The sequence below is a fragment of the Thamnophis sirtalis genome, unplaced genomic scaffold (assembly GCF_051295495.1).
Source record: "Thamnophis sirtalis isolate CommonGarterSnake01/CBP01778 unplaced genomic scaffold, rThaSir2_p1.2 scaffold_4, whole genome shotgun sequence".
Lineage (NCBI taxonomy): Eukaryota > Metazoa > Chordata > Lepidosauria > Squamata > Natricidae > Thamnophis > Thamnophis sirtalis.
In genome coordinates, this window is record NW_028261384.1 from 135432187 (window position 1) to 135452916 (window position 20730).

Here is a 20730-nt window from a genome sequence, read left to right on the forward strand (position 1 = left end):
ATGAAGTTCTACCAGCACATCCTTGCCTTGGCCTTTGCTGTGAAGGAGATCAATGAGGACTCCCAGATCTTACCCAATGTCACTCTGGGGTTCCATATCTATGACAGTTACCACAACCCAAGAATGACCTATCGTACCACTCTGGACCTGCTTTTTAAATCCCAGGAATTTGTCCCTAACTACAAATGTGATAGCCAGAAGAATCTCATGGCTATCATTGGGGGACTGGATTTTGTCACATCATCTTATATAGCTGAAATTATAGGATTCTTAAAGATTCCACAAGTATGTTCTAAAGGGATTTGGAGTGGTTTACCTTAAGTTTGCATCTATTGTCTGCTCATGTGTTTTTGTGTTTGAAGCTAAAGTAGTAATTGACAGATAGGACATTGTAGCAGATAATTTTATGTACTACACTTAGGTCCGATGAAAGGGGCAGAGGGGGCCCTCGCGAGCTCTATTTTCGGCTGCGAGAACATGCTCCAGCACGCTGAAAGCTAAAATGGAGGTTGGGAGGGCCAGGCTGAGGCACCAGGGGCTAGTTCTTCACTGTTTCCAGGGAAGCCCTGTGGAACAGATCTAAGAACTCCCCAGGCTCCATCCAGCCCCTGCACCTTGAGTTTGACATCCCTGATCTAGTGTATATGATTGAAATATTTTCCCCCAAATTGTGTCTATATCCTTTGGGAAATGCCAGGAGAACAATTTTCTTTGGATAAATTTTAAATGAAAACAAATAGAAAAATTAAATTTGAACAAAAGTCTCATAAAAATTCTACTGGATTTTTTTTAGCTGACTTGTGTTGCATCACCTCAGGAGGAATTTCAGACCAGTAAGCTCTCTTCACTTTATTTCATGGTCCCCAAAGAGGACCAGCAATACATTGGGATCATCCAACTGCTTCATCATTTCAGGTGGAAGTGGATTGGGATATTTTCTGTTCTTAATAACAGTGGAGAAAAATTCTTACAGAAAATGGAGCCCTTACTTTCACAGAATGGAATTTGTCCAGCATTCATAGAAAGGCTTGATCCAATACTCCACTTGGAAAACCTGGAAGAAACTTATCTAGGAATGTTCATTACTTCGATTAATATGTTGAGTAGCAAATCCAATGCATTTCTTGCCTATGGAGAATCCTGGACAATTATGTGGCTAAGACTTGTAATATTTTTGTCAGATCCTGAAAGCAGGAAAACTGCCTTATTTGGAAAGGTGTGGATCGTGACTGCAATGATTGATTTTGCACTAACAGGCGTTCAAATCAGTTCAGATCTCAAGATGTTCCATGGGGCTCTTTCCTTCACCATTCATTCAACAGCTGTTGTAGGTTTCAGGGAATTTGTTCAGTCCATCAAACCTATTTCACACTCCAGAGATGGGTTTCGACAGGATATTTGGGAACAGTCATTTGACTGTTCATTTCCAAAGTCACATTTACAAGAAAGACACAGTAGGAGATGCACTGAGGAGATGAAGCTGGAGGATCTTCCAGCACCTCTGTTTGAAATGGAAATGACTGGCCAAAGCTATAGTGTCTACAATGCCGTTTATGCTGTGGCTCATGCTTTGCAGGCTCTAAACATGTTGAGGTTCAAAAGGAGGAAAACCATGATGAGTAAAAACCCTGATCTTCCACAGCTACAGCCTTGGCAGGTATTCCATTTGCACTGGAGGCTTCTTTTATTTCAATCAGCAGTTTGAAATAAAATTACCTTTGGAACCCATTGTGGAAACTCTTAATATATTCTGCATGTGTGGAAAAAAAATAGAAATAGAACCCTTTCTTGCCAGTAATTATTTGGGGGAAAATTGCCTTCAGAAATTCTGGGTGCTCCATAATAGCAGATATTTACAATGCAAATAGAATAGAATAGAATAGAATAGAATAGAATAGAATAGTTGAAAGGGACCTTGGAGTTCTTCTAGTCCACCCACTGCTTAGAAAGGGAACCCTACACCACTTCAGACATATGGTTATCTAATCTCTAATCTACCCAATTCCTGCAACCGTTCTTCATATGTTTAGTTTCCAGTCCCCTAATCATCTTTATTGTTATTCTCTGCATTCTTTCTAGAGTCTCAGCATCTTTTTTTTTTTACATTGTGGCAGCCAAATATGAATGCAGTATTCCATGTATGGGGTTACAAAGGCAATTTAAAGTGGTATTAACCGTTCAAGTGATCGTGATTTAATCCCTCTTTTATGCAGCCTAGAACAGGGTTGGATTTTTTTTGTCTGTTGCTGCACACTGCTGGGTCATATTTAAATGGTTGTCCACCAGGACTCCAAAATCAGTCTAACAATTAGTACTATTGAGCAAGGTGCCACATATATAGTACCTGTATTTATTTTTTCATGCCTAAAGGTAGAACCTTACTTTTTTCACCATTGAATTTCATTTTATTAGATAGCTCCCAATGTTCAAGTCTGTCAAGATCTTTCAGTATCTTGAGCCAATCTTCTTGAGTGTTGGCTATTCCTGCCAGTTTGGTGTCATCTGCAAATTTGATGAGTTCCATATCTGTTCCCCCCTCCAAATCATTGATGAAGATGTTGAAGACTACTGGGCCTAAAACAGAGCCTTTGGGTACCCCACTGCATACTTTCCTTCATGTAGATGAAATTCCACTGACAACTACACATTGAGTGCAGTTGGTCAGTCAGTTATGAATCCATCTGATGGGGATGCTGTCTAACCCACATTTTTGTACTTCATCTAGTAATAGGTTATGGTCTACTTCATCAAATGCCTTAGTAAACTCCAAGTATATCGACTAATTTTGTCACTTTGCCAAAGAATGCAACAAGATTAGTCTGGCATGATCTCTTTTTGACAAAACCATGTTGGTGTTTGGTTTTTACTTTGTGAGGTTCTATGTTTTTGCTGATTCATTGCTTGATTATCTTTTCCAGAAACTTCCCTGATAGTGAGGTCAGGCTGATAGGTCTGAGGTTTGCTGGATCTATATTTTTCCTTTTTTGAAGATAGGAACTACATCAGCACTTTTCCAGTCCTCTGGCTGTTCCATGGTGCTCTAGGATCTTTGAAAGATATAGTTCAGTGGTTCTGCTATCTCATCTGCCAGTTCCTTCATAACTTTCTGGTGTAATCTCTCCAGTCCTGGTGAATTGAACTCAGTTAGAGTAGACAGGAGCTGACATACCATTTTCTTTCCTATTTTGACTTATGTTCCTAATCTGTTTTTTGTGGTGTTGTTTTTGATAGGTTGCATTGTTGTTTCTCTTTGTGTAAAGACACGGGCAAAAAACAAGTCGAGTAGTTTTGCTTTCTCCCTGTTGATTGCACTTTTGTGACTCTTTCTCCCAGCAATGGAGCAATTGTTTCCTTGTCTTTTTTCTTGTTTTTAACATATTGGAAGATGCTTTTTGGTCAGAAGCTGTTTATTAAATATCCATTTGTTTCAAATGTTGTAGGATCTTCTCATTGAGCTGGCTTTTTACTAGAAAGCAGTCAAGGTATCTTGCATCTGTGTTATGTTGTTCTGTATAAAATACATACCAAAAATGATAAAAAATATTTAATAAATCAGCATAGCTTGAACAATAATAGTTAAAAGGATTATTTATATTACTTTTTGTTATCTCTCCAAAAACTAATCAATTCTCCAGCTAACTGAGTAACTACATTTTCTGTCTCTTTGGGATATTTAGAGGAATATTAGGCCCTTTTTAAATGTGGCATGCATAGTATGAAACAACCTTATATTTGCAACAGTCTTTATCAGTCTCTAACTCTCATTTATCTATTAAAGAAAGCTTCTGTCTCAAATTTTAAAATCTGGAAATTATCCAGACCTCAGAATCTCAAACAGCTTTGTACCAATGAGTAAATATTATACATTATCTATCTTGAATTATTTTTTGTTAGTAAATGGATAAAGTGATATAATTCCAAAAGGCTATTTTCTTTCCGATTCTCTGCATTGTTATATTTCCTTAAAATAATATCAAATAAATCAAAGAGTTGACATATATATTTCCATACAATATTGATTATAAAATTTCTAAGTTTAGGTATTTAATAATAGTTATTGGATAGGGCAGAATGAGTGAATGTAACATGGATATCTTTTTGTCTTCTCTATTACGTTGCTTTTAATTCCCTCTCTCTTTTATTCTCTTTCAATTAGCTCCATTCATTTCTTCAAGGCATTTCTTTTAACAATTCAGCTGGGGAGAGAGTGTTTCTGAATGAGAAAGGGGAAGCAACTGGTGGATTCAACATCACCAACTTGATCACTTTTCCAAATAGATCCTTTCAGAGAGTTAGAGTTGGAAAGCTGGATCTAAAGGCTCCAAAAGGGAAGGAATTATGGGTTGATGAAAATGTGATTGTTTGGAATTTAGCTTTTAACCAGGTACCTAATTAGTGAATTAGCCATGCCTTAATCCATGATGATTCCATTTTCAGCCCAGTCTCTTTCAAAATCTGATTTCTCATTTTTAAAAGAAACGAAGGCATATTCTTTTCAAATGCTGTTGATGATCAAGCACTCATTGAATTGAAAAAAAATGATATTGCAGTGTAAAAGCATTGTTTGCATGGTTGGTTTGCATTTACAAAAGATTGTCAACATGTCATGATTTTATTTACTGATCAAATAAGAAGCCTTTGGGAAGTCAAAAGTAATTCTCTTCCATAAAGGAGATAAATTACAAACTGCTTTAAATATCTCCAATTTCAAAATATTTTATCTTTATCATCAGGTTCTTCCACTTTCTCGATGCAATGACCCTTGTTTCCCTGGATCCTGGAAGAAAGGGATTGAGGGTAATCAGTTCTGCTGCTATGACTGTGTTCCATGTCCAGAAGGGAAAATTTCAAATCAAAATGGTAGGGTAGGAATTCTACCATTTTTCATTAGACTCAAGCAAACTTTAATAAACTATTTCGATGAATAACATTAATAAGATAATTTTCAGTAATATGCAATGCCTTGATGAAAAAATATTCTTGATTTTCCTTCCAGATATGGATGATTGTTTTGAATGTTCAGAAGATCATTATCCAAATAAAGAAAAGAATGGATGTAAACTGAAACTGCTGATTTTCCTAACTTTTGAAGAATCCTTAGGAATTGGTTCAGCTTCAGCAGCTCTTGCTTTCTTCTTCTGGACCTCTTGGATACTTGGAATTTTTATTAAGCACAAGGATACTCCCATTGTCAAAGCCAACAACAAGTCCCTCACCTACACCCTCCTTGTCTCTCTTCTGCTCTGTTTTCTCTCCTCTTTGCTCTTCCTCAGCCAACCGGGCAAAGTGACCTGCCTTCTCCGACAATCAATGTTTGGCATCACTTTCTCAGTGGCCATTTCTAGTGTACTGGCCAAAACCACCACTGTAGTTGTTGCTTTCATGGCCACTAAACCTGGATCTCAGATGAGGAAATGGGTGGGGAAAAGATTGGCCTTTTCCATTGTACTTTCCTGCTCTCTCTTCCAAGTATGTATTTGTATTGTTTGGTTGTCGACATCTCCCCCATTCCCGGAGTTGGACATGCATTCACAGGCCCAAGAAATGATTTTACAGTGTAATGAAGGGTCAGCTTTCTTTTTCTACTGTGTCTTGGGCTACATGGGTATCTTGGCCATCACCAGCTTTATTGTGGCTTTCCTTGCCCGTAAATTACCTGACAGCTTTAACGAAGCCAAGTTCATCACCTTCAGCATGTTGGCCTTTTGCAGTGTGTGGATCTCCTTCTTTCCAGCCTATCTGAGCACGAAAGGTAAAGCCATGGTAGCTGTGGAGGTCTTCTCCATTTTGGCCTCCAGCGCTACATTAGTGGGATGCATATTGCTCCCAAAATGCTACATAATTGTTTTCCGTCCCGACCTCAACCACAGGGAGCAACTCACAAAGAGAAATTAATTTCTGACTCCGAAGAATTGCTGAAAATATTACTAGAATAACTAATACCTATATTTAACATATAATTGATAGGGGCAGAAGTGCATTTCTGTCAAAGAAAGATTTGTTCAGGATGTTTATGATTATTTAGATTTAATATTTTTGCCCATTTCAAAATCTGTGCTCATGCTTCTTCATTTTCCCCATTTCCCAAGATTCTTTAACCTGATGCTTTCTCCTTTTCATCACGTGCATTGAACTTGATTTTGGTTGTCTAAGTTTCTTATTCCCTGTTAGGTTTTATCAGATTTGATGAACATGAAATGATATCCGATGTTTGCAGAGGCATTACATGAATTCCTAAAGCATTACATAAATACTGTAAGAAGTATATTTCCATTTTAAAAACATAAATTTATCAAAGTATCACTAACTTTGTATTAGTCAGTGTTCTTTCAAATGTGAAATTTATTGAGTTTGTAATTCTTCTAAGCTTAACTGCATTTTAGAAAGGCATGACCATTATTTGAGTATATTCCTCTGCAAAGACTTTAAGCAATAAATTAGATTATTTGAACCTTAGTGTGTGCAGCTGTTTTTTTCTCCTCTCTGATATTAATCTCCACTGCTTCAATTGTTTTCTGGGGAACAATGGGAAACATCAGAATGCCATATGATGTAAAAGCAGAAGCAGAAGCAGCAGATGCAACAATAGATGTTATGCTCCACAATTTGTGCAATCTATTCCCTTTGACAATGTTCCAAATAATACAAAAGATGCAGAATTTGGTGCATCCAATATCTGTCAATTTCAAACCAAACCTGGCTGTAGCCATTTCTCAGTTGCCACATACTGTGGAGATGTCTGTGGTGGGGGGGGGGGAGAAGTTGGAATGCATTGCCAGAAAAAGCACCAATCTTTCTCTTTGGAACCAAGGTTATCTCCATAGATGTCAGAATATGTAGAATGGGATTACAAAAGTAGCCCCCACAAATCATTTGATTGGACAATGTGACCAGTTACACTTGGGGAGGGAATCATTTTCTATTTTAATTATGCAGAAACCCTGGGAAATATTTAGGAATATTGAGGAAGATTCCAGTCTTGTGGTTCTGATTTGCTTGAGCTCATTAGTCAGAACCTGGACAGTATCCCTTGCACAGGTGGATAAAGTTGCTCGGCGTCGGTCAAACCTGGACTCCAAGTGCACAGAACCAACCAAGGTACCGGGGGAAGGTCTTGAATGGCATCTTTGGATTGACTTTCAGTCTGTTACTCCTGAGGAAGTGGACAAGGCCATCGGAGTAGTGAGTGCCTCCACGTGTGCACTGAACCCATGCCCCTCCTGGCTGGTTGCGAACAGCAGGGAGGTGACGCGGGGCAGGATCCAGGCAATAGTTACCGCCTCCCTCTGGGAGGGGTTCTTTTCCAACCCTAAAGGCGGCGGTGGTGGGACCCCTCCTGAAAAGGCCGTCTTTGGATCCAGCCATTTTAAACAACTATCGTTCAGTCTCCAACCTCCCCTTTGTTGGGAAGATTGTTGAGAAAGTGGGGCCTCTCAGCTCCGGCGGTCCTTGGATGAAACCGATTATCTAGACTCCTTTCAGTCTGGATTCAGGCCTGGGTCAGCACGGAAACCGCTTTGGTCGCTCTGACCGATGATCTCTAGAAAGACAGAGACGGGGGCCATCCTTCCATCCTAGTGCTCCTTGACCTCTCAGTGGCCTTCGATACCATCAACCCTGGTATCCTTCTGCGATGGTTGCGAGAGGTGGGGCTGGAAGGCATCGTCTTTCGGTGGTTCTCCTCCTACCTCTCGGACAGGTCGCAGTCGGTGTTAGTTGGAGGGCAGAGGTCGTCTCCTAGGCCCCTTAAGTATGGTGTGCCACAGGGTTCGGTCCTCTCCCCCCTCCTGTTTAACATCTACATGAAGCCGCTGGGTGAGATAATCCAATGGCACGGGATAAAATATCATCAGTACGCAGAAGATACTCAGTTGTATCTGTCCGCCCCGTGCCAACTCAGTGAAGCGGTTGATGTGAGTTTCAGTGCCTGGAGGCTGTCAGGGTCTGGACAAACTTGAGCTCAATCCTGACAAGACCAAGTGGCTTGTGTTTTTCCCTCCCAATAATTGGCCATGTATTCCAACTCTCAGGCTGTGGAGTGAAATTATACGCCCCTCAGACAGGGTTCGCAATTTGGGAGTCCTCCTGGATCCACAGCTGACTTTAGACCACCATTTATAAGCTGTGACCAGGGGGGCATTTGCCCAGGTTCACCTGGTGCACCAATCCCTACCTGAACCGGGAGGCTCTCACAACTGTCACTCGCACCCTTGTGACCTCAAGACTGGACTACTGCAATGCGCTTTACATGGGGCAGCCCTTGAAGAGTGTTTGGAGACTTCAGCTTGTCCAGAATGCAGCCGCGCGAGTGATTGTGGGTGCACCTCGGTACACCCACGTTACACCTATCCTCCATGAGCTGCACTGGCTGCCTATTGGTCTCCGGATACGCTTCAAAGTGCTAGTCATCACTTATAAAGCCCTACATGGTATTAGACCTGGGTAGTTGAGAGACCGCCTTCTGCCGATTACTTCCCAAAGACCCATTAGATCCCACAGATTAGGCCTCCTCCGAATTCCATCGACCGGCCAATGCCGACTGTCAACCACCCAGAGGAGGGTCTTCTCTGTGGCTGCTCCGACCCTCTGGAACGATCTCCCCATGGAGATTTGGACCCTCATCACCCTTCAGGCTTTCCGTATTGCCGTTAAGACCTGGCTGTTCCAGCAGGCCTGGGGATGTTGAGTTCCATCCCCCCTCGAACTAGAGTGCTTGCTGAGACTTTTTTAAAACCATTTTTGTGTTGTTGTTTGTCTTTGTTCTTTCCCTTTTGTATGATGTCCCTGCCCTCCAGGTTTGTTAGCCGCCCTGAGTCCCTTGGGAATAGGGCGGCATACAAGTTGAATAAATCTCTAAACCTTCTGATTTGCTTGAGCTCATAAGTCGGAACCTGGACAGTATCCCTTGCACAGCTGGGATCTCTGGTGCTACACTTTCTGTATCAAAGGAAGCAGGGTAGCCTCAAAGATGCTTTTTTAAAAAGCAACTAGACTGTTGTTTTTTCTTTGACATAGATGAAAGTTTGCATCTCATACAGGAAAATTAATTGGTTCCGGCAGGATAGCTGGACTATGAAGGGATTAGTTCTGACATGATGGAGAAATGGTTGACAAGATCAAATTGTCTTTGAAGTCATCTGGTCTTAGCACGAAACCTGAGAGTTCTTGCAAGGTTCAGTAGAGAGGCTGTATTGATTTTGGAGGGTTCTTCCTTCTCTCTCTCCCTCCCTTCCTTCGTTCCTCCCTCCCATCTTCCTTGATAGCTTTTAATTCTCTGCACAGCCCTAATGAATGCCATAAAAATAATGTTTCAACAGCTCTCTCACAGCTCCCTCTGAATCTCTGAGGAAATTCTCAAAACTCATTATATATCAGCATCAATCACTTGGAAGTTGACCTTTTGAGCCCACAATCATACTTTTGGAGAAGATATGGTATTACACAAGATGGCTTCCTTCCCCTGTTGGGATTCCTCTCTGAATTTTGCTGTTTCATTGGTACTTTATCTCCGCATGAGATTAGTCACGTTTAGGGAACCAGGTGAAAATTTGGTCTTCCTGAAATTTTGCTCTTGCACATGATATGTGACTGGCTTCCTCATATGTTCGAGAATTGACTACATCATGTCTATCTAACCAAGCCTTGAATGTACTATGAATCACCTTAATTTCTTTTCACAGAAGATGCTACCAAGATCTCAGCAAGTATTAGGCATGATTTCTAAAACTGTTCCTCAATGCTGTAACAGTTCAAATACTTAACCACTAAAGCCCCTCCATCAGTTTCCTCTGCCACTGCTTTCACCATTTGCTTGAACCCTATTTCATAATCTTCTCCCAGTTCTTAAGTATATTGTTAAGCAACTGAAATTTTAAATTTGGGGAATGCTAGGGAAATGCAACTTCCTCATTACTAACATTAAAAATGTCACCAAACCTACTATTGTGGAAAAAAAAGAGGAATCACTTCCCATCTAGGGGGATCTGAGAGGAAACCATGGAAATAATTATTTGAGGGACTGGCAAAATATTTAGGTATTGGAGGTGATATTCAGCAGTTTATGATGAACCGGTAGCAGAAATTTTGAGCTGTTTGGGAATCGGTAAAGACTACTTCTGACTGGCTCTGTCCCCATTTATTCTCTGCCTCCCGAGTCACAGCTGATCAGGAGGAAATGGGGATTTTACCTTAACCTTTCAATGGAGTGGTGTGGGAATAGAAATTTTACAATATCCTTCCTCTGCTACACCCACCAAGCCAAGCCCACCAAGCCATGCCCATAGAATAGGTAGTAAAATAATTTGTATCCCACCACTGCTAGGCATCTTAATCCTATGCAAAGGAGACTGAACTGCACCTACTATTTATTGTAAAACAGAATATAAAATCCAAAAGTCAGGTGTATTTGGTATAGCAAATTCCCCACTGTACTTTTTATTAGCAATTGTGCATTTCAAAAATCATTTAAACATCATCTATCTTTTCTCTAATCAACAACGAAGCAATTATCTCCTACAGGAATCACCATATTTTCTGAAATAGGCAAAAACCTCAAAGATTGCACAGGAGGATATTTCAATTCAACAACAATCAATGCACTTTGAACCCCAGGGGGATTGGCACAGCTTTGTTTCAGAGTCCTTGCTACAGGTTTCCTCCCCTTTATTCTCCTCTGTCAGAATACATGCTCAATCCAAGAAATGAATTGGCAATCTCAAAGGCATCCTAATACACAATGATAGGTTTTCTGATTAGGTGCACTCTCAGATATAAATTTGAAGGAATCATGATGAAAGACAGAGACATTTTCAAGAGTGTAGATGTTGCTGCTCCTAGTATTCTTGATGAAGAAAATAGGGACGCTGAGCTGCCCTGCAAGTGATGCTTTCCTTATTCCTCATGAGTGGTACCAACCTGGTGACCTCGTGATTGGAGGGATGACGTCCCACATCTATTACACCCTTTTTGGTATTGATTTTAAGGAATATCCTTCTATAACACCTTATGACATACCAAAGTAAGGATTTTTTTGCCCCTTTCTTAATCTTAATCTGTTTCCCTAAATATGCTTATGAGAGTATCAATATAGACGTTATATCTGGTCCTTCTAGTTATGGGAGAATATACTTTTTGGTTTTTTTACTTGATTTTAAACTACTTACATTGTAATATAATGTATAAAGCTTCAGTGGAAAACATCTTTTGAATGACATTTGTAATATTAGTTTTAAATCTGTATCATCATTCTTAACAAAATATATACAATAAATGACTGATACGTATTTGATGGAATTGATTTTGTTGTACATATGTTGTTGTACAAATTATTCAGTGTGTTAGAAAACCCATTACTTTCCTACTTTCATTAGAGAAAAAATGTTAGTTATTCATACAGAAATGATGCAACCTTGCTTATGAGAATAATAAACTTCCTTTTTCAAATGGGCTATTTAAATCTTTTACAGTGTAATAATGAAGTTCTGCCAGCACATCCTTGCCTTGGCCTTTGCTGTGAAGGAGATCAATGAGGACTCCCAGATCTTACCCAATGTCACTCTCGGGTTCCATATCTATGACAGTTACAGCAACCCAAGGCTGACCTATCCTACCACTCTGGACCTGCTTTTTAAATCCCAGGAATTTGTCCCTAACTACAAATGTGATAGCCAGAAGAATCTCAAGGCTATCATTGGGGGACTGGATATTGACACATCATCTTATATAACTAAAATTATAGGATTCTTAAAGATTCCACAAGTACGTTCTAAAGGGGTTTAGAAGAAAACTCTTAATCTTATTGTTGTTATGTAATAATTAATACACATAAAAAATTAGGCTTAGGTTTGTGTTAATAAGTGTTAGAATGTTCTGCATGGCTTAATGTCAAATACTTAGCATTTTTATCTGAAACTACCTTGCTAGTTACACAAAGTAAATATTAGGAGTAGCTGCAGGAATATTTGAATTGCTTTGCTAAAATAATTGATTTTATTTCTTTTGTGAAGCATGTGTTAGATAACATATGTAAGTATAAACATGATTTTAATACATGAAATGGATATGAATAAAAAAGGATCATTAGGACACGGACAGTTGGCTCACTGGTGTATTTATGCAGGAGCATTTCAGACATCTTAGGAATGGGGTGAGGTTGACAGTAGATAGTCTAAGGTTAAAGCTCTGGGGATTTGGGGAAGAAACCACAGAGTCAGGTAGTGCATTCCAGGCATGGACAGTTCTGTTGCTGAAGTCATACTTTCTGAAATTAAGTTTGGAGCGGTTTACCTTAAGTTTGCAACTATTTGTGCTGATTTGTTTTTGTTTTTGAAGCTGAAGTAGTCACTGACATGTAGGACAGTGTAGCAGATAATTTTATGTACTACACTTAGGTCCGACCAAAGGGGCACACGGGGTTCTCGCGAGCTCTATTTTCAGCTGCGAGAACATCCTCCAGCACGCTGAAAGCTAAAATGGAGGTTGGGAGGGCCAGGCCGAGGCACCTGGGGCTAGTCCTTCACTGTTTCCAGGGAAGCCCTGTGGTCCAGATCTACGAACTCCCCAGGCTCCATCCAGCCCCTGGGCCTTGAGTTTGACATCCCTAATCTAGTGCATATGATTGAAATATTTTCCCCAAAATTGTGTCTATATCCTTTGGGAAATGCTAGGACAACAATTGAATATATTTTAAATGAAATAAATAGAATAAAACAAATTTGAACCAAAGTCTCATCAGAATTCTACTGGATTTTCTTTTAGCTCACTTGTGGCGCATTACCTCAGGAAGAATTTCAGACCAGTAAGCTCTCTTCACTGTATTTCATGGTCCACAAAGAGGACCAGCAGTACATTGGGATCATCTAACTGCTTCACCATTTCAGATGGACATGGATTGGGATATTTTTTGTTCATAATAATTATTTTTGCCCATTTGAAAATCTCTGCTCATGCTTCTTCATTTTCCCAATTTCCCAAGATTCTTTAACCTGATGCTTTCTCCTTTTCATCATGTGCATTGAACTTGATTTTGGTCATCTAAGTTTCTTACTCCCTGTTAGGATTTTTCAGATATTCATGAACCTCAATGTCCAATGTTTGCAGAGACATTACATGAATTCCTAAAGAATTACATAAATACTGTAAGAAGTATATTTCCATTTTACAAACATAAATTTATCAGAATATCATTAACTTTGTATTTGTCAGTGTTCTTTCAAAAGTAAAATTTATTGAGTTTGTAATTCTTGTAAGCTTAATTGCATTTTAGAAAAGGATGACCATTATTTGAGTTTATTCCTCTTTAAAAACTTTAAGCAATAAATTAGATTATTTGAACCTTGGTGCGTGCAGCTGTTATTATTTCCTGTCTGATATTAATCTCCACTCCTACAATTGTTGTCTGGGGAACAATGGGAAACATCAGAATGCCATATGATGTAAAAGCAGAAGCAGAAACAGCAGCTGACCATGCAACAGCGGATGTTATGCTCCACAATTTATGCAATCTATTCCCTTTGACAATGTTCCAAATAATACAAAAGATGCAGAATTTGGTGCATCCAATATCTGTCAATTTCAAACCAAATCTGGCTGGAGCCATTTCTCATTACTCAGTTGCCACATACTGTGGAAATGTGCGTGTGTGTGGGAGGGGGGGAGTTGGAATGCATTGTCAGACAAAGCACCAATCTTTCTCTTTGGAAACAAGGTCATCTCCATAGATGTCAGAATAAGAAGAATGGGAGTACCTAAGTAACCTGCCAAATCATTTAATTGGACAATGTGACCAGTTACACTTGGGGAGGGAATCATTTTCTATTTTAATTATGCAAAAAACCTTGGAAATATTTAGGAATATTGAGGAAGATTCCAGCCTTCGAGTTCTGATTTCCTTGAGCTCATTCGTTGGAATCTGGATAGTATCCCTTGCACAGCTGGAAGCTCTGGTGCTACATTTTCTGTGGCAGAGGAGTCACAGTAGTTGCAAAGATGCTTTTAAAAAAAGCAACTAAACTGTTTTTTTTTCTTTGAGGAAGAGGAAATTTTGCTTCTCATAGAGGAAAATTAATTGGTTCTGGCAGGATCGTTAGGGTGACCAGACGTCCAGCATCTGGTTGGACAGGCATGCCTTTCAATAATTTTCCCGCGTCCCGTCGCATATTGAAAAAGTACCGATTTTCCAAAAGAAAGAAAATCAATTTTAAAAAGGACGCTGTGAAAAAAAAAATATCTTAAGTGTCATTCCTGATGTGGCCTTTAGAGGGCAGTGTTTCCCTCCCTCCCCTTTTGTGTGTGTGCGCGCCAACGCGCGCCATTTTTCTGCAGGGAGAGCGATGGTAAGGAGGAGGTTAGGTCCTGGGCCAAGCAGCTCAGCCATCGGAAGTTTTTTTTTTTTTCCCCTGCTTCTTTTGTGTGCCGCTCTTCTGCAGCCATGCCATGCAAGCCAATGTCAATCTGGTCTGGGTAAGCCAAGGGGAGGCATGCGGGGATCCGGTTGGGAGAGGCTGGTGATGGGGGTGGCTTTTGAAAGGGTTGGGAGGCGTGGGGGAAAGCAATCGGGGGAAGGCTGCCTTGCAACTGCCAGCAAAGTCCCATCCCCCCCCCGCTCTTGCCTTTCCTTCTGCTTGCTCTATCCCAGCGGAGGCTGAGCCTGCCTTTTATTTGGACCTCCTGCATCCCCCCCAAACAGAGCACCCAATTTCAAGCAACGAGGGGCACAAAGCAGGGCAGGGTTGCAAACACCCCCCTGCCCCCAAGGCTGTAGGCAAAAGCTGCTCTCCAGCGTCCCTCCCTGCCCTGCCTTCCCAGACCCAGAGCCATCTCTGTGGAGGTCCTTTTTGGCTTTAACGTGAAGCCTTGAGGGGGGAACAGGGCACGCCCAGGAACCTCTGCCCCTGAATCAGGAACGCTGGAGAAGCGGGCACAGATCGCTGGCTTTTTAAATCAACTTTTTGGAAGGAGGATGGGAGGACGGATGGGGCGAGTACTAAAGGCATCCCGGCTGAAATCATTTTTAAAAAGCCATTTTTAAAAAATCCCACTTTTAAGGCGGTGAGCAGATCTAATGCTCCTTCCAACTCCCCACAACAGAGAAAGGGGGGGAGTTAGGGAAGGAAGGAAAGAAAGAAGGAAAGGAAAGAAAGAGGGAAGGAAAGAAGGAAGGAAGGAAAAGAAGGAAGGAAAGGAGGAAGGAAGAAAGGAAGGAAGGAAAGGAGGAAGGAAAGAAGGGGAAAAAAGAGTGACTGGCCTCATTTCATCCAAGCAGGTTTTCATGTCCAAAATGGGACTAGAAACTCCTGATTTCTTGTCTGGTGCCTGATCCACTAATGAAAATAAGGACTAGGAGAGACATGATAGCAGTGTTTCAATATCTCAGGGGTTGCCACAAAGAAGAGGGAGTCAAGCTATTCTTCAAGGTACGTGAGGGTAGAACAAGAAGCAATGGGTGGAAACTAATCAAGGACAGAAGTTGTGAATGTTCCAACACTGGAAGTTTTTAAAAAGATGTTGGATAACCATTTTTCTGAAATGGTGTAGGGTTTCCTTCCTAAGCAGAGGGTTGGACTAGGAGATCTCCAAGATGCCTTCCAACTCTGTTATTCTATTCTAACATATACTGTTTTAAAGAAGCACAGAGGGAACAATCCTCCAGGCTTTAGTGACCATCACTAAGTGTTGTAGCTTATGATTCTTAATGAATGTATTGTATTTTATTTTTCTTTATGTACACTGAGAGCATATTCACCAAAGACAAATTCCTTGTGTATTTAGGAGTTTAGCTTCTCTCTCTTGAAAATGTAAGCTACCATAAGGCATTATAATGCAAGCTAGCCTTAGCTTTCAAACAGTTCATTTAGTGACCAAAGTTGCAATGCCATTGAAAAAAAGGGACTGATGACAATTTTTCACACTTAGTGACCATTTTCACACTTAGCGACTGTTGCAGCATCCTCATGGTCACGTGATCAAAATTTTGATGTTTGGCAACAGTTACAATATATATTTGTAAATTGTAGTTATGTTGAAATAAAAAATATTACAATACTATTTTTGCGTTGTATGAAAATTTTTGTTGCTCCGTATAAATTTTTTAATCAAGCGCCCCCCCACCCCTGGTCAAAGGTGTCCCTCTTTACCAATCTGAAAATCTGGTCACTTTAAGGATGGAGTCATCTGGTCTTTGGAGTCATCTGGTCTTAGCATGATCCCCGAGAGTTCTTGCAAGGTTCAGTAGAGAACCTGTATTGATTTTAGAGGGTTCTTCCTTCTCTCCTCCCTCCCTTCCTTCATTCCTCCCTCCCCTCCTCCTTGATAGCTGATAATTCACTGCACAGCCCTAATTAATGTCATAAAAATAATGTTTCTCACAGTTCCATCTGAATCTCTGAGGAAATTCTCATTATATATCAGCATCATTCACTTGGAAGTTGACCTTTTGAGCCCACAATCATACTTAGAAGATATGGTATTATACAAGATGGCTTCCTTCCCCTGTAGGGGGAATTTTGCTTTTTCATTGGTACTTTAGCTCCACATAAGATTAGTCAAGTTTAGGGAACCAAGTGAAAATTTGGTCTTCATGAAATTTTGCTCTTGCACATGATACATGACTGGCTTCCTCATATGTTCCAGAATTGACAACATCATGTCTATGTAACCAAGCCTTGAATGTACTACGAATCACATTAATTTCTTTTCACAGAAGCACAGACATTGCCTCTTTTTGTAATAGGGAAAATTAAACTGAGGGACAGATAAAGATGTCAAAGGAAGGATGCTACCAAGAATTCAGCAAGTATTAGGGATGATTTCTAAAACTGTTCTTAAATGCTGTAACAGTTCAAATACTTAACCACTAAAGTCCCTCCAGCAGTTTCCTCTGCCGCTGCTTTCCTCATTTGCTTGAGCCCTATTTTTATTATTATTATTATTATTATTATTATTATTATTATTATTATTATTATTATTATTACACAATTGTATCACAGCGGCCAGTTGTTTCGCCGGATTTGGCATTGGTTACTAGTCGGGCCCCACTCAGGGGCCTAGGACGTCGTAACGTATTTTCGTAATATGCGTGCAGATCCAAGCAGTGCGGCTTTTTGCATTTGACTGATGGTGATTTTGTCAATTTTAACTTTTTTAAATGTAATTCCAGTGCTTTTGGAATAGCACCCAGTGTGCCAATTACCACTGGAATTACCACTGCTGGTTTGTGCCATAGTCGTTGAATTTCGATTTTTAAGTCCTGGTATCTTGCGATTTTTTCATGTTCCTTCTCGGCGACCCTGCTATCACCTGGTATTGCAATGTCTATGATTGTGACCTTATTTTTCTCAACCAGTGTGATGTCTGGTGTATTATGCGCCAGTATTTTGTCGGTTTGTATACGGAAATCCCACAAGATCTTGACCATCTGATTTTCGGTGACTTTTTCAGGCTGATGTTCCCACCAGTTTGTTGCTGTTTTAATATTATAATTTTTGCACAAATTCCAATGGATCATTTGTGCTACTGAATTATTATTATTATTATTATTATTATTATTATTATTATTATTATTATTATTATTATTATTATTATTATTATTATTAGGCCGCCCTTTTCCCTGAGGGGACTCAGGGCAGCTTACAGTTTGTGGGGAGGGGAATACAAGACAAGACATGAGACAACATTCATTCATCATTCGGGTGGGGACGGATTAGAATCTTTATCCCCAGGCCTGACGGGATAGCCAGGTCTTGAGGGCTGTGCAGAATGTCTGGACGGTGGTGAGGGTGCGAATCTCCACGGGTAGATCGTTCCAAAGGGTCGGAGCTACTACTGAAAAGGCTCTCCTCCGCGTAGTTGCCAGTCGACACTGACTGGCGGATGGAACTCGGAGGAGGCCTAATCTGTGTGATCTAATAGGTCGTAGGGAGGTAATTGGCAGGAGGCGGTCTCTCAAGTACTCAGATCCACTACCATGGAGGGCTTTATGGGTGGTAAGTAGCACCTTGAAGCGCACCCGGAGATCAACAGGTAGCCAGCGCAGCTCGCAGATTATTTCATAATCTTCTCCCAGTTCTTAAGTATATTGTTAAGCAACTGAAAATTTAAATTTGGGGAATGCTAGGGAAAATGCTACTTCCTCATGGCTAACATAAGTAACCTACTATTGTGGAAAAAATAGAGGCATCAGTTCCCATCTAGGGGGATCTGGGAGCAAACCATGGAAATAATTATTTGAGGGACTGGCAAAATATTTAGGTATTGGAGGTGATATTCAGCAGTTTATGATGAAACGGTAGCAGAAACTTTGAGTCATTTACGAATCAGTAAATACTACCTCTGACTGGTCCTGGCCCCATCTATTCTCTGCCTTCCAAGTCACAGTTGATCAGGAGGAAATAAGGATTTTACATTAACCTTCCAGTGGAGTGGGAATAGAAATATTACAGTATCCTTCCACTGCTACACCCACCAAGCCAGGCCCACCAAGCCATGCTCATAGAATAGGTAGTAAAATAATTTGAATCCCACCACTGCATCTTAAGGCATCTTAATCCTATGCAAAGGAGAGTGAACTGCAGCTATTATTTATTGTAAAACAGAATATAAATTCCAAAAGTCAGGTGTATTTGGCATAGCAAATTCCCCACTGTACTTTTTATTAGCAAATGTGCATTTCAAAAAGCATTTAAACATCATCTATCTTTTCTCTTATCAACAACGAAGCAATTATCTCCTAAAGGAATTACCATATTTTCTGAACTAGGCAAAAACATCAAAGACTGCACAGGAGGATATTTCAATTCAGCAACAATCAATGCTTTTTGAACCCCAGGGGGATTGGCACAGCTTTGTTTCAGAGTCCTTCCTACAGGCTTCCTCCCCTTTATTCTCCTCTGTGAGAAAATGTGCTCAAATCCTGATGCAATTCAAGAAATAAATTGGCAATCTCAAGGGCATCCTAATAGACAATGATAGGTTTTCTGATTAGGTGCACTCTCAGATATAAATTTGAAGGAATCATGATGAAAGACAGAGACATTTTCAAGAGTGTGGATGTTGCTGCTCCTAGTATTCTTGATGAAGAAAATAGGGACGCTGAGCTGCCCTGCAAGTGATGTTTTCCTTATTCCTCATGAGTGGTACCAACCAGGTGACCTCGTCATTGGAGGGATGATGTCCCACATCCATTACAACTTTTTTGGTATTGATTTTAAGGAATATCCTTCTATAACACCTTATGACCTACCATGGTAAGAAATTTTTCCTCTTTTCCTAATCTTAATCTGTTTCCTCTAATTTTCTTATGAGAGTATCAATATAGGGGTTATATCTAGTCCTTCTAGTTATGAGAGAGTACCCTTTTTGTTTTTTTTCACTTGATTTTAAAGAACTTGTAATATAATGTATAAAGCTTTAATGGAAAACATCTTCTGAATGACATTTGTAATAGTTGTTTTAAATCTGTATCATCATTCTTAACAAAATATATACAATAAATGTTACGTATATTATACGTGTATGATGGAATTGATTTTGTTGTACATATGTTGTTGTACAAATTATTCAGCATGTTAGAAAACCCATTACTTTCCTACTTTAATCAGAGAAAGAAATGTTAGTTATTCATACAGAAATGATGCAACCTTGCTTATGAGAATAATAAACTTCCTTTTTCAAATGGGGTATTTAAATCCTTTGCAGTGTAGTAATGAAGTTCTACCAGCACATCCTTGCCTTGGCCTTTGCTGTGAAGGAGATCAATGAGGACTCCCAGATCTTACCCAATGTCACTCTCGGGTTCCATATCTATGACAGTTACAACAACCCAAGATTGACCTATCGTACCACTCTGGACCTGCTTTTTAAATCCCAGGAATTTGTCCCTAACTACAAATGTGATAGCCAGAAGAATCTCAAGGCTATCATTGGGGGACTGGATTTTGACACATCAACTTATATAGCTGAAATTATAGGATTCTTAAAGATTCCACAAGTACGTTCTAAAGGGGCTTAGAAGAAAATTCTTAATCTTGTTGTAATGGAATAATTAATGCACAAAAAAAATTAGGCTTAGGTTTGTGTTAATAAGTGTTAGAATGTTCTGCATGGCTTAATGTCAAATACTTAGCATTGTTATCTGAAATTACCTTGCTAGTTACACAAAGTGAATATCAGGAGTAGCTGCAGGAATATTTGAATTGCTTTACTAAAATAATTGATTTTATTATTTATTTTATTTATTTTGTGAAGCATTAGATAACACATGTAAGTATAAACATGATGTTAACACAGGAAATGGATATAAATAAAAAAGGATCATTAGGACACGGACAGTAGGCTTGCTGGTGCGTTTATGCAGGACCCTTTCAGACATTTTATGAATGGGGTGAGGTTGACAGTAGACATTCTAAGGTTAAAGCTTTGGGGATTTGGGGAAGAAACCACAGAGTCAGGTAGTTCATTCCAGGCATGGGCAGTCCTGTTGCTTAGGTCATATTTTCTGAAAAAGAGTTTGGAGTGGATTACCTTAAGTTTGCATTTATTGTGTGTCATGTGTTTTTGTGTTTGAAATAGTCATTGTAGTCATTGAACATTGTAGCAGATAATTTTATGTACTAAACTTAGATCTGACCAAAGGGGCACAGGGAGCTCCCGTGAGCTGTATTTTCGGCTGCGAGAACATCCTCCAGCATTCTGAAAGGTAAAAAGGAGGTTGGGAGGGCAAGGCTGAGGCACCAG

The 20730-nt window shown here is 39.9% G+C and overlaps 2 protein-coding genes across 2 annotated transcripts; both read left to right on the forward strand.

Moving 5' to 3' along the window:
- LOC148046781 (vomeronasal type-2 receptor 26-like) lies at nt 1-5895 on the forward strand. The gene is made up of 5 exons (XM_087714952.1): nt 1-285; nt 794-1454; nt 3232-3254; nt 4734-4860; nt 4997-5895. Exons 1-5 carry the CDS (start codon nt 1-3, stop codon nt 5893-5895), a joined length of 1995 nt encoding a protein of 664 aa, XP_087571078.1.
- Nucleotides 5896-19044: 13149 nt separating this feature from the next.
- Nucleotides 19045-20005, forward strand: LOC148046782 (vomeronasal type-2 receptor 26-like). The gene is made up of 2 exons (XM_087714953.1): nt 19045-19241; nt 19693-20005. Exons 1-2 carry the CDS (start codon nt 19045-19047, stop codon nt 20003-20005), a joined length of 510 nt encoding a protein of 169 aa, XP_087571079.1.
- The last annotated feature ends 725 nt before the right edge of the window (nt 20006-20730 follow it).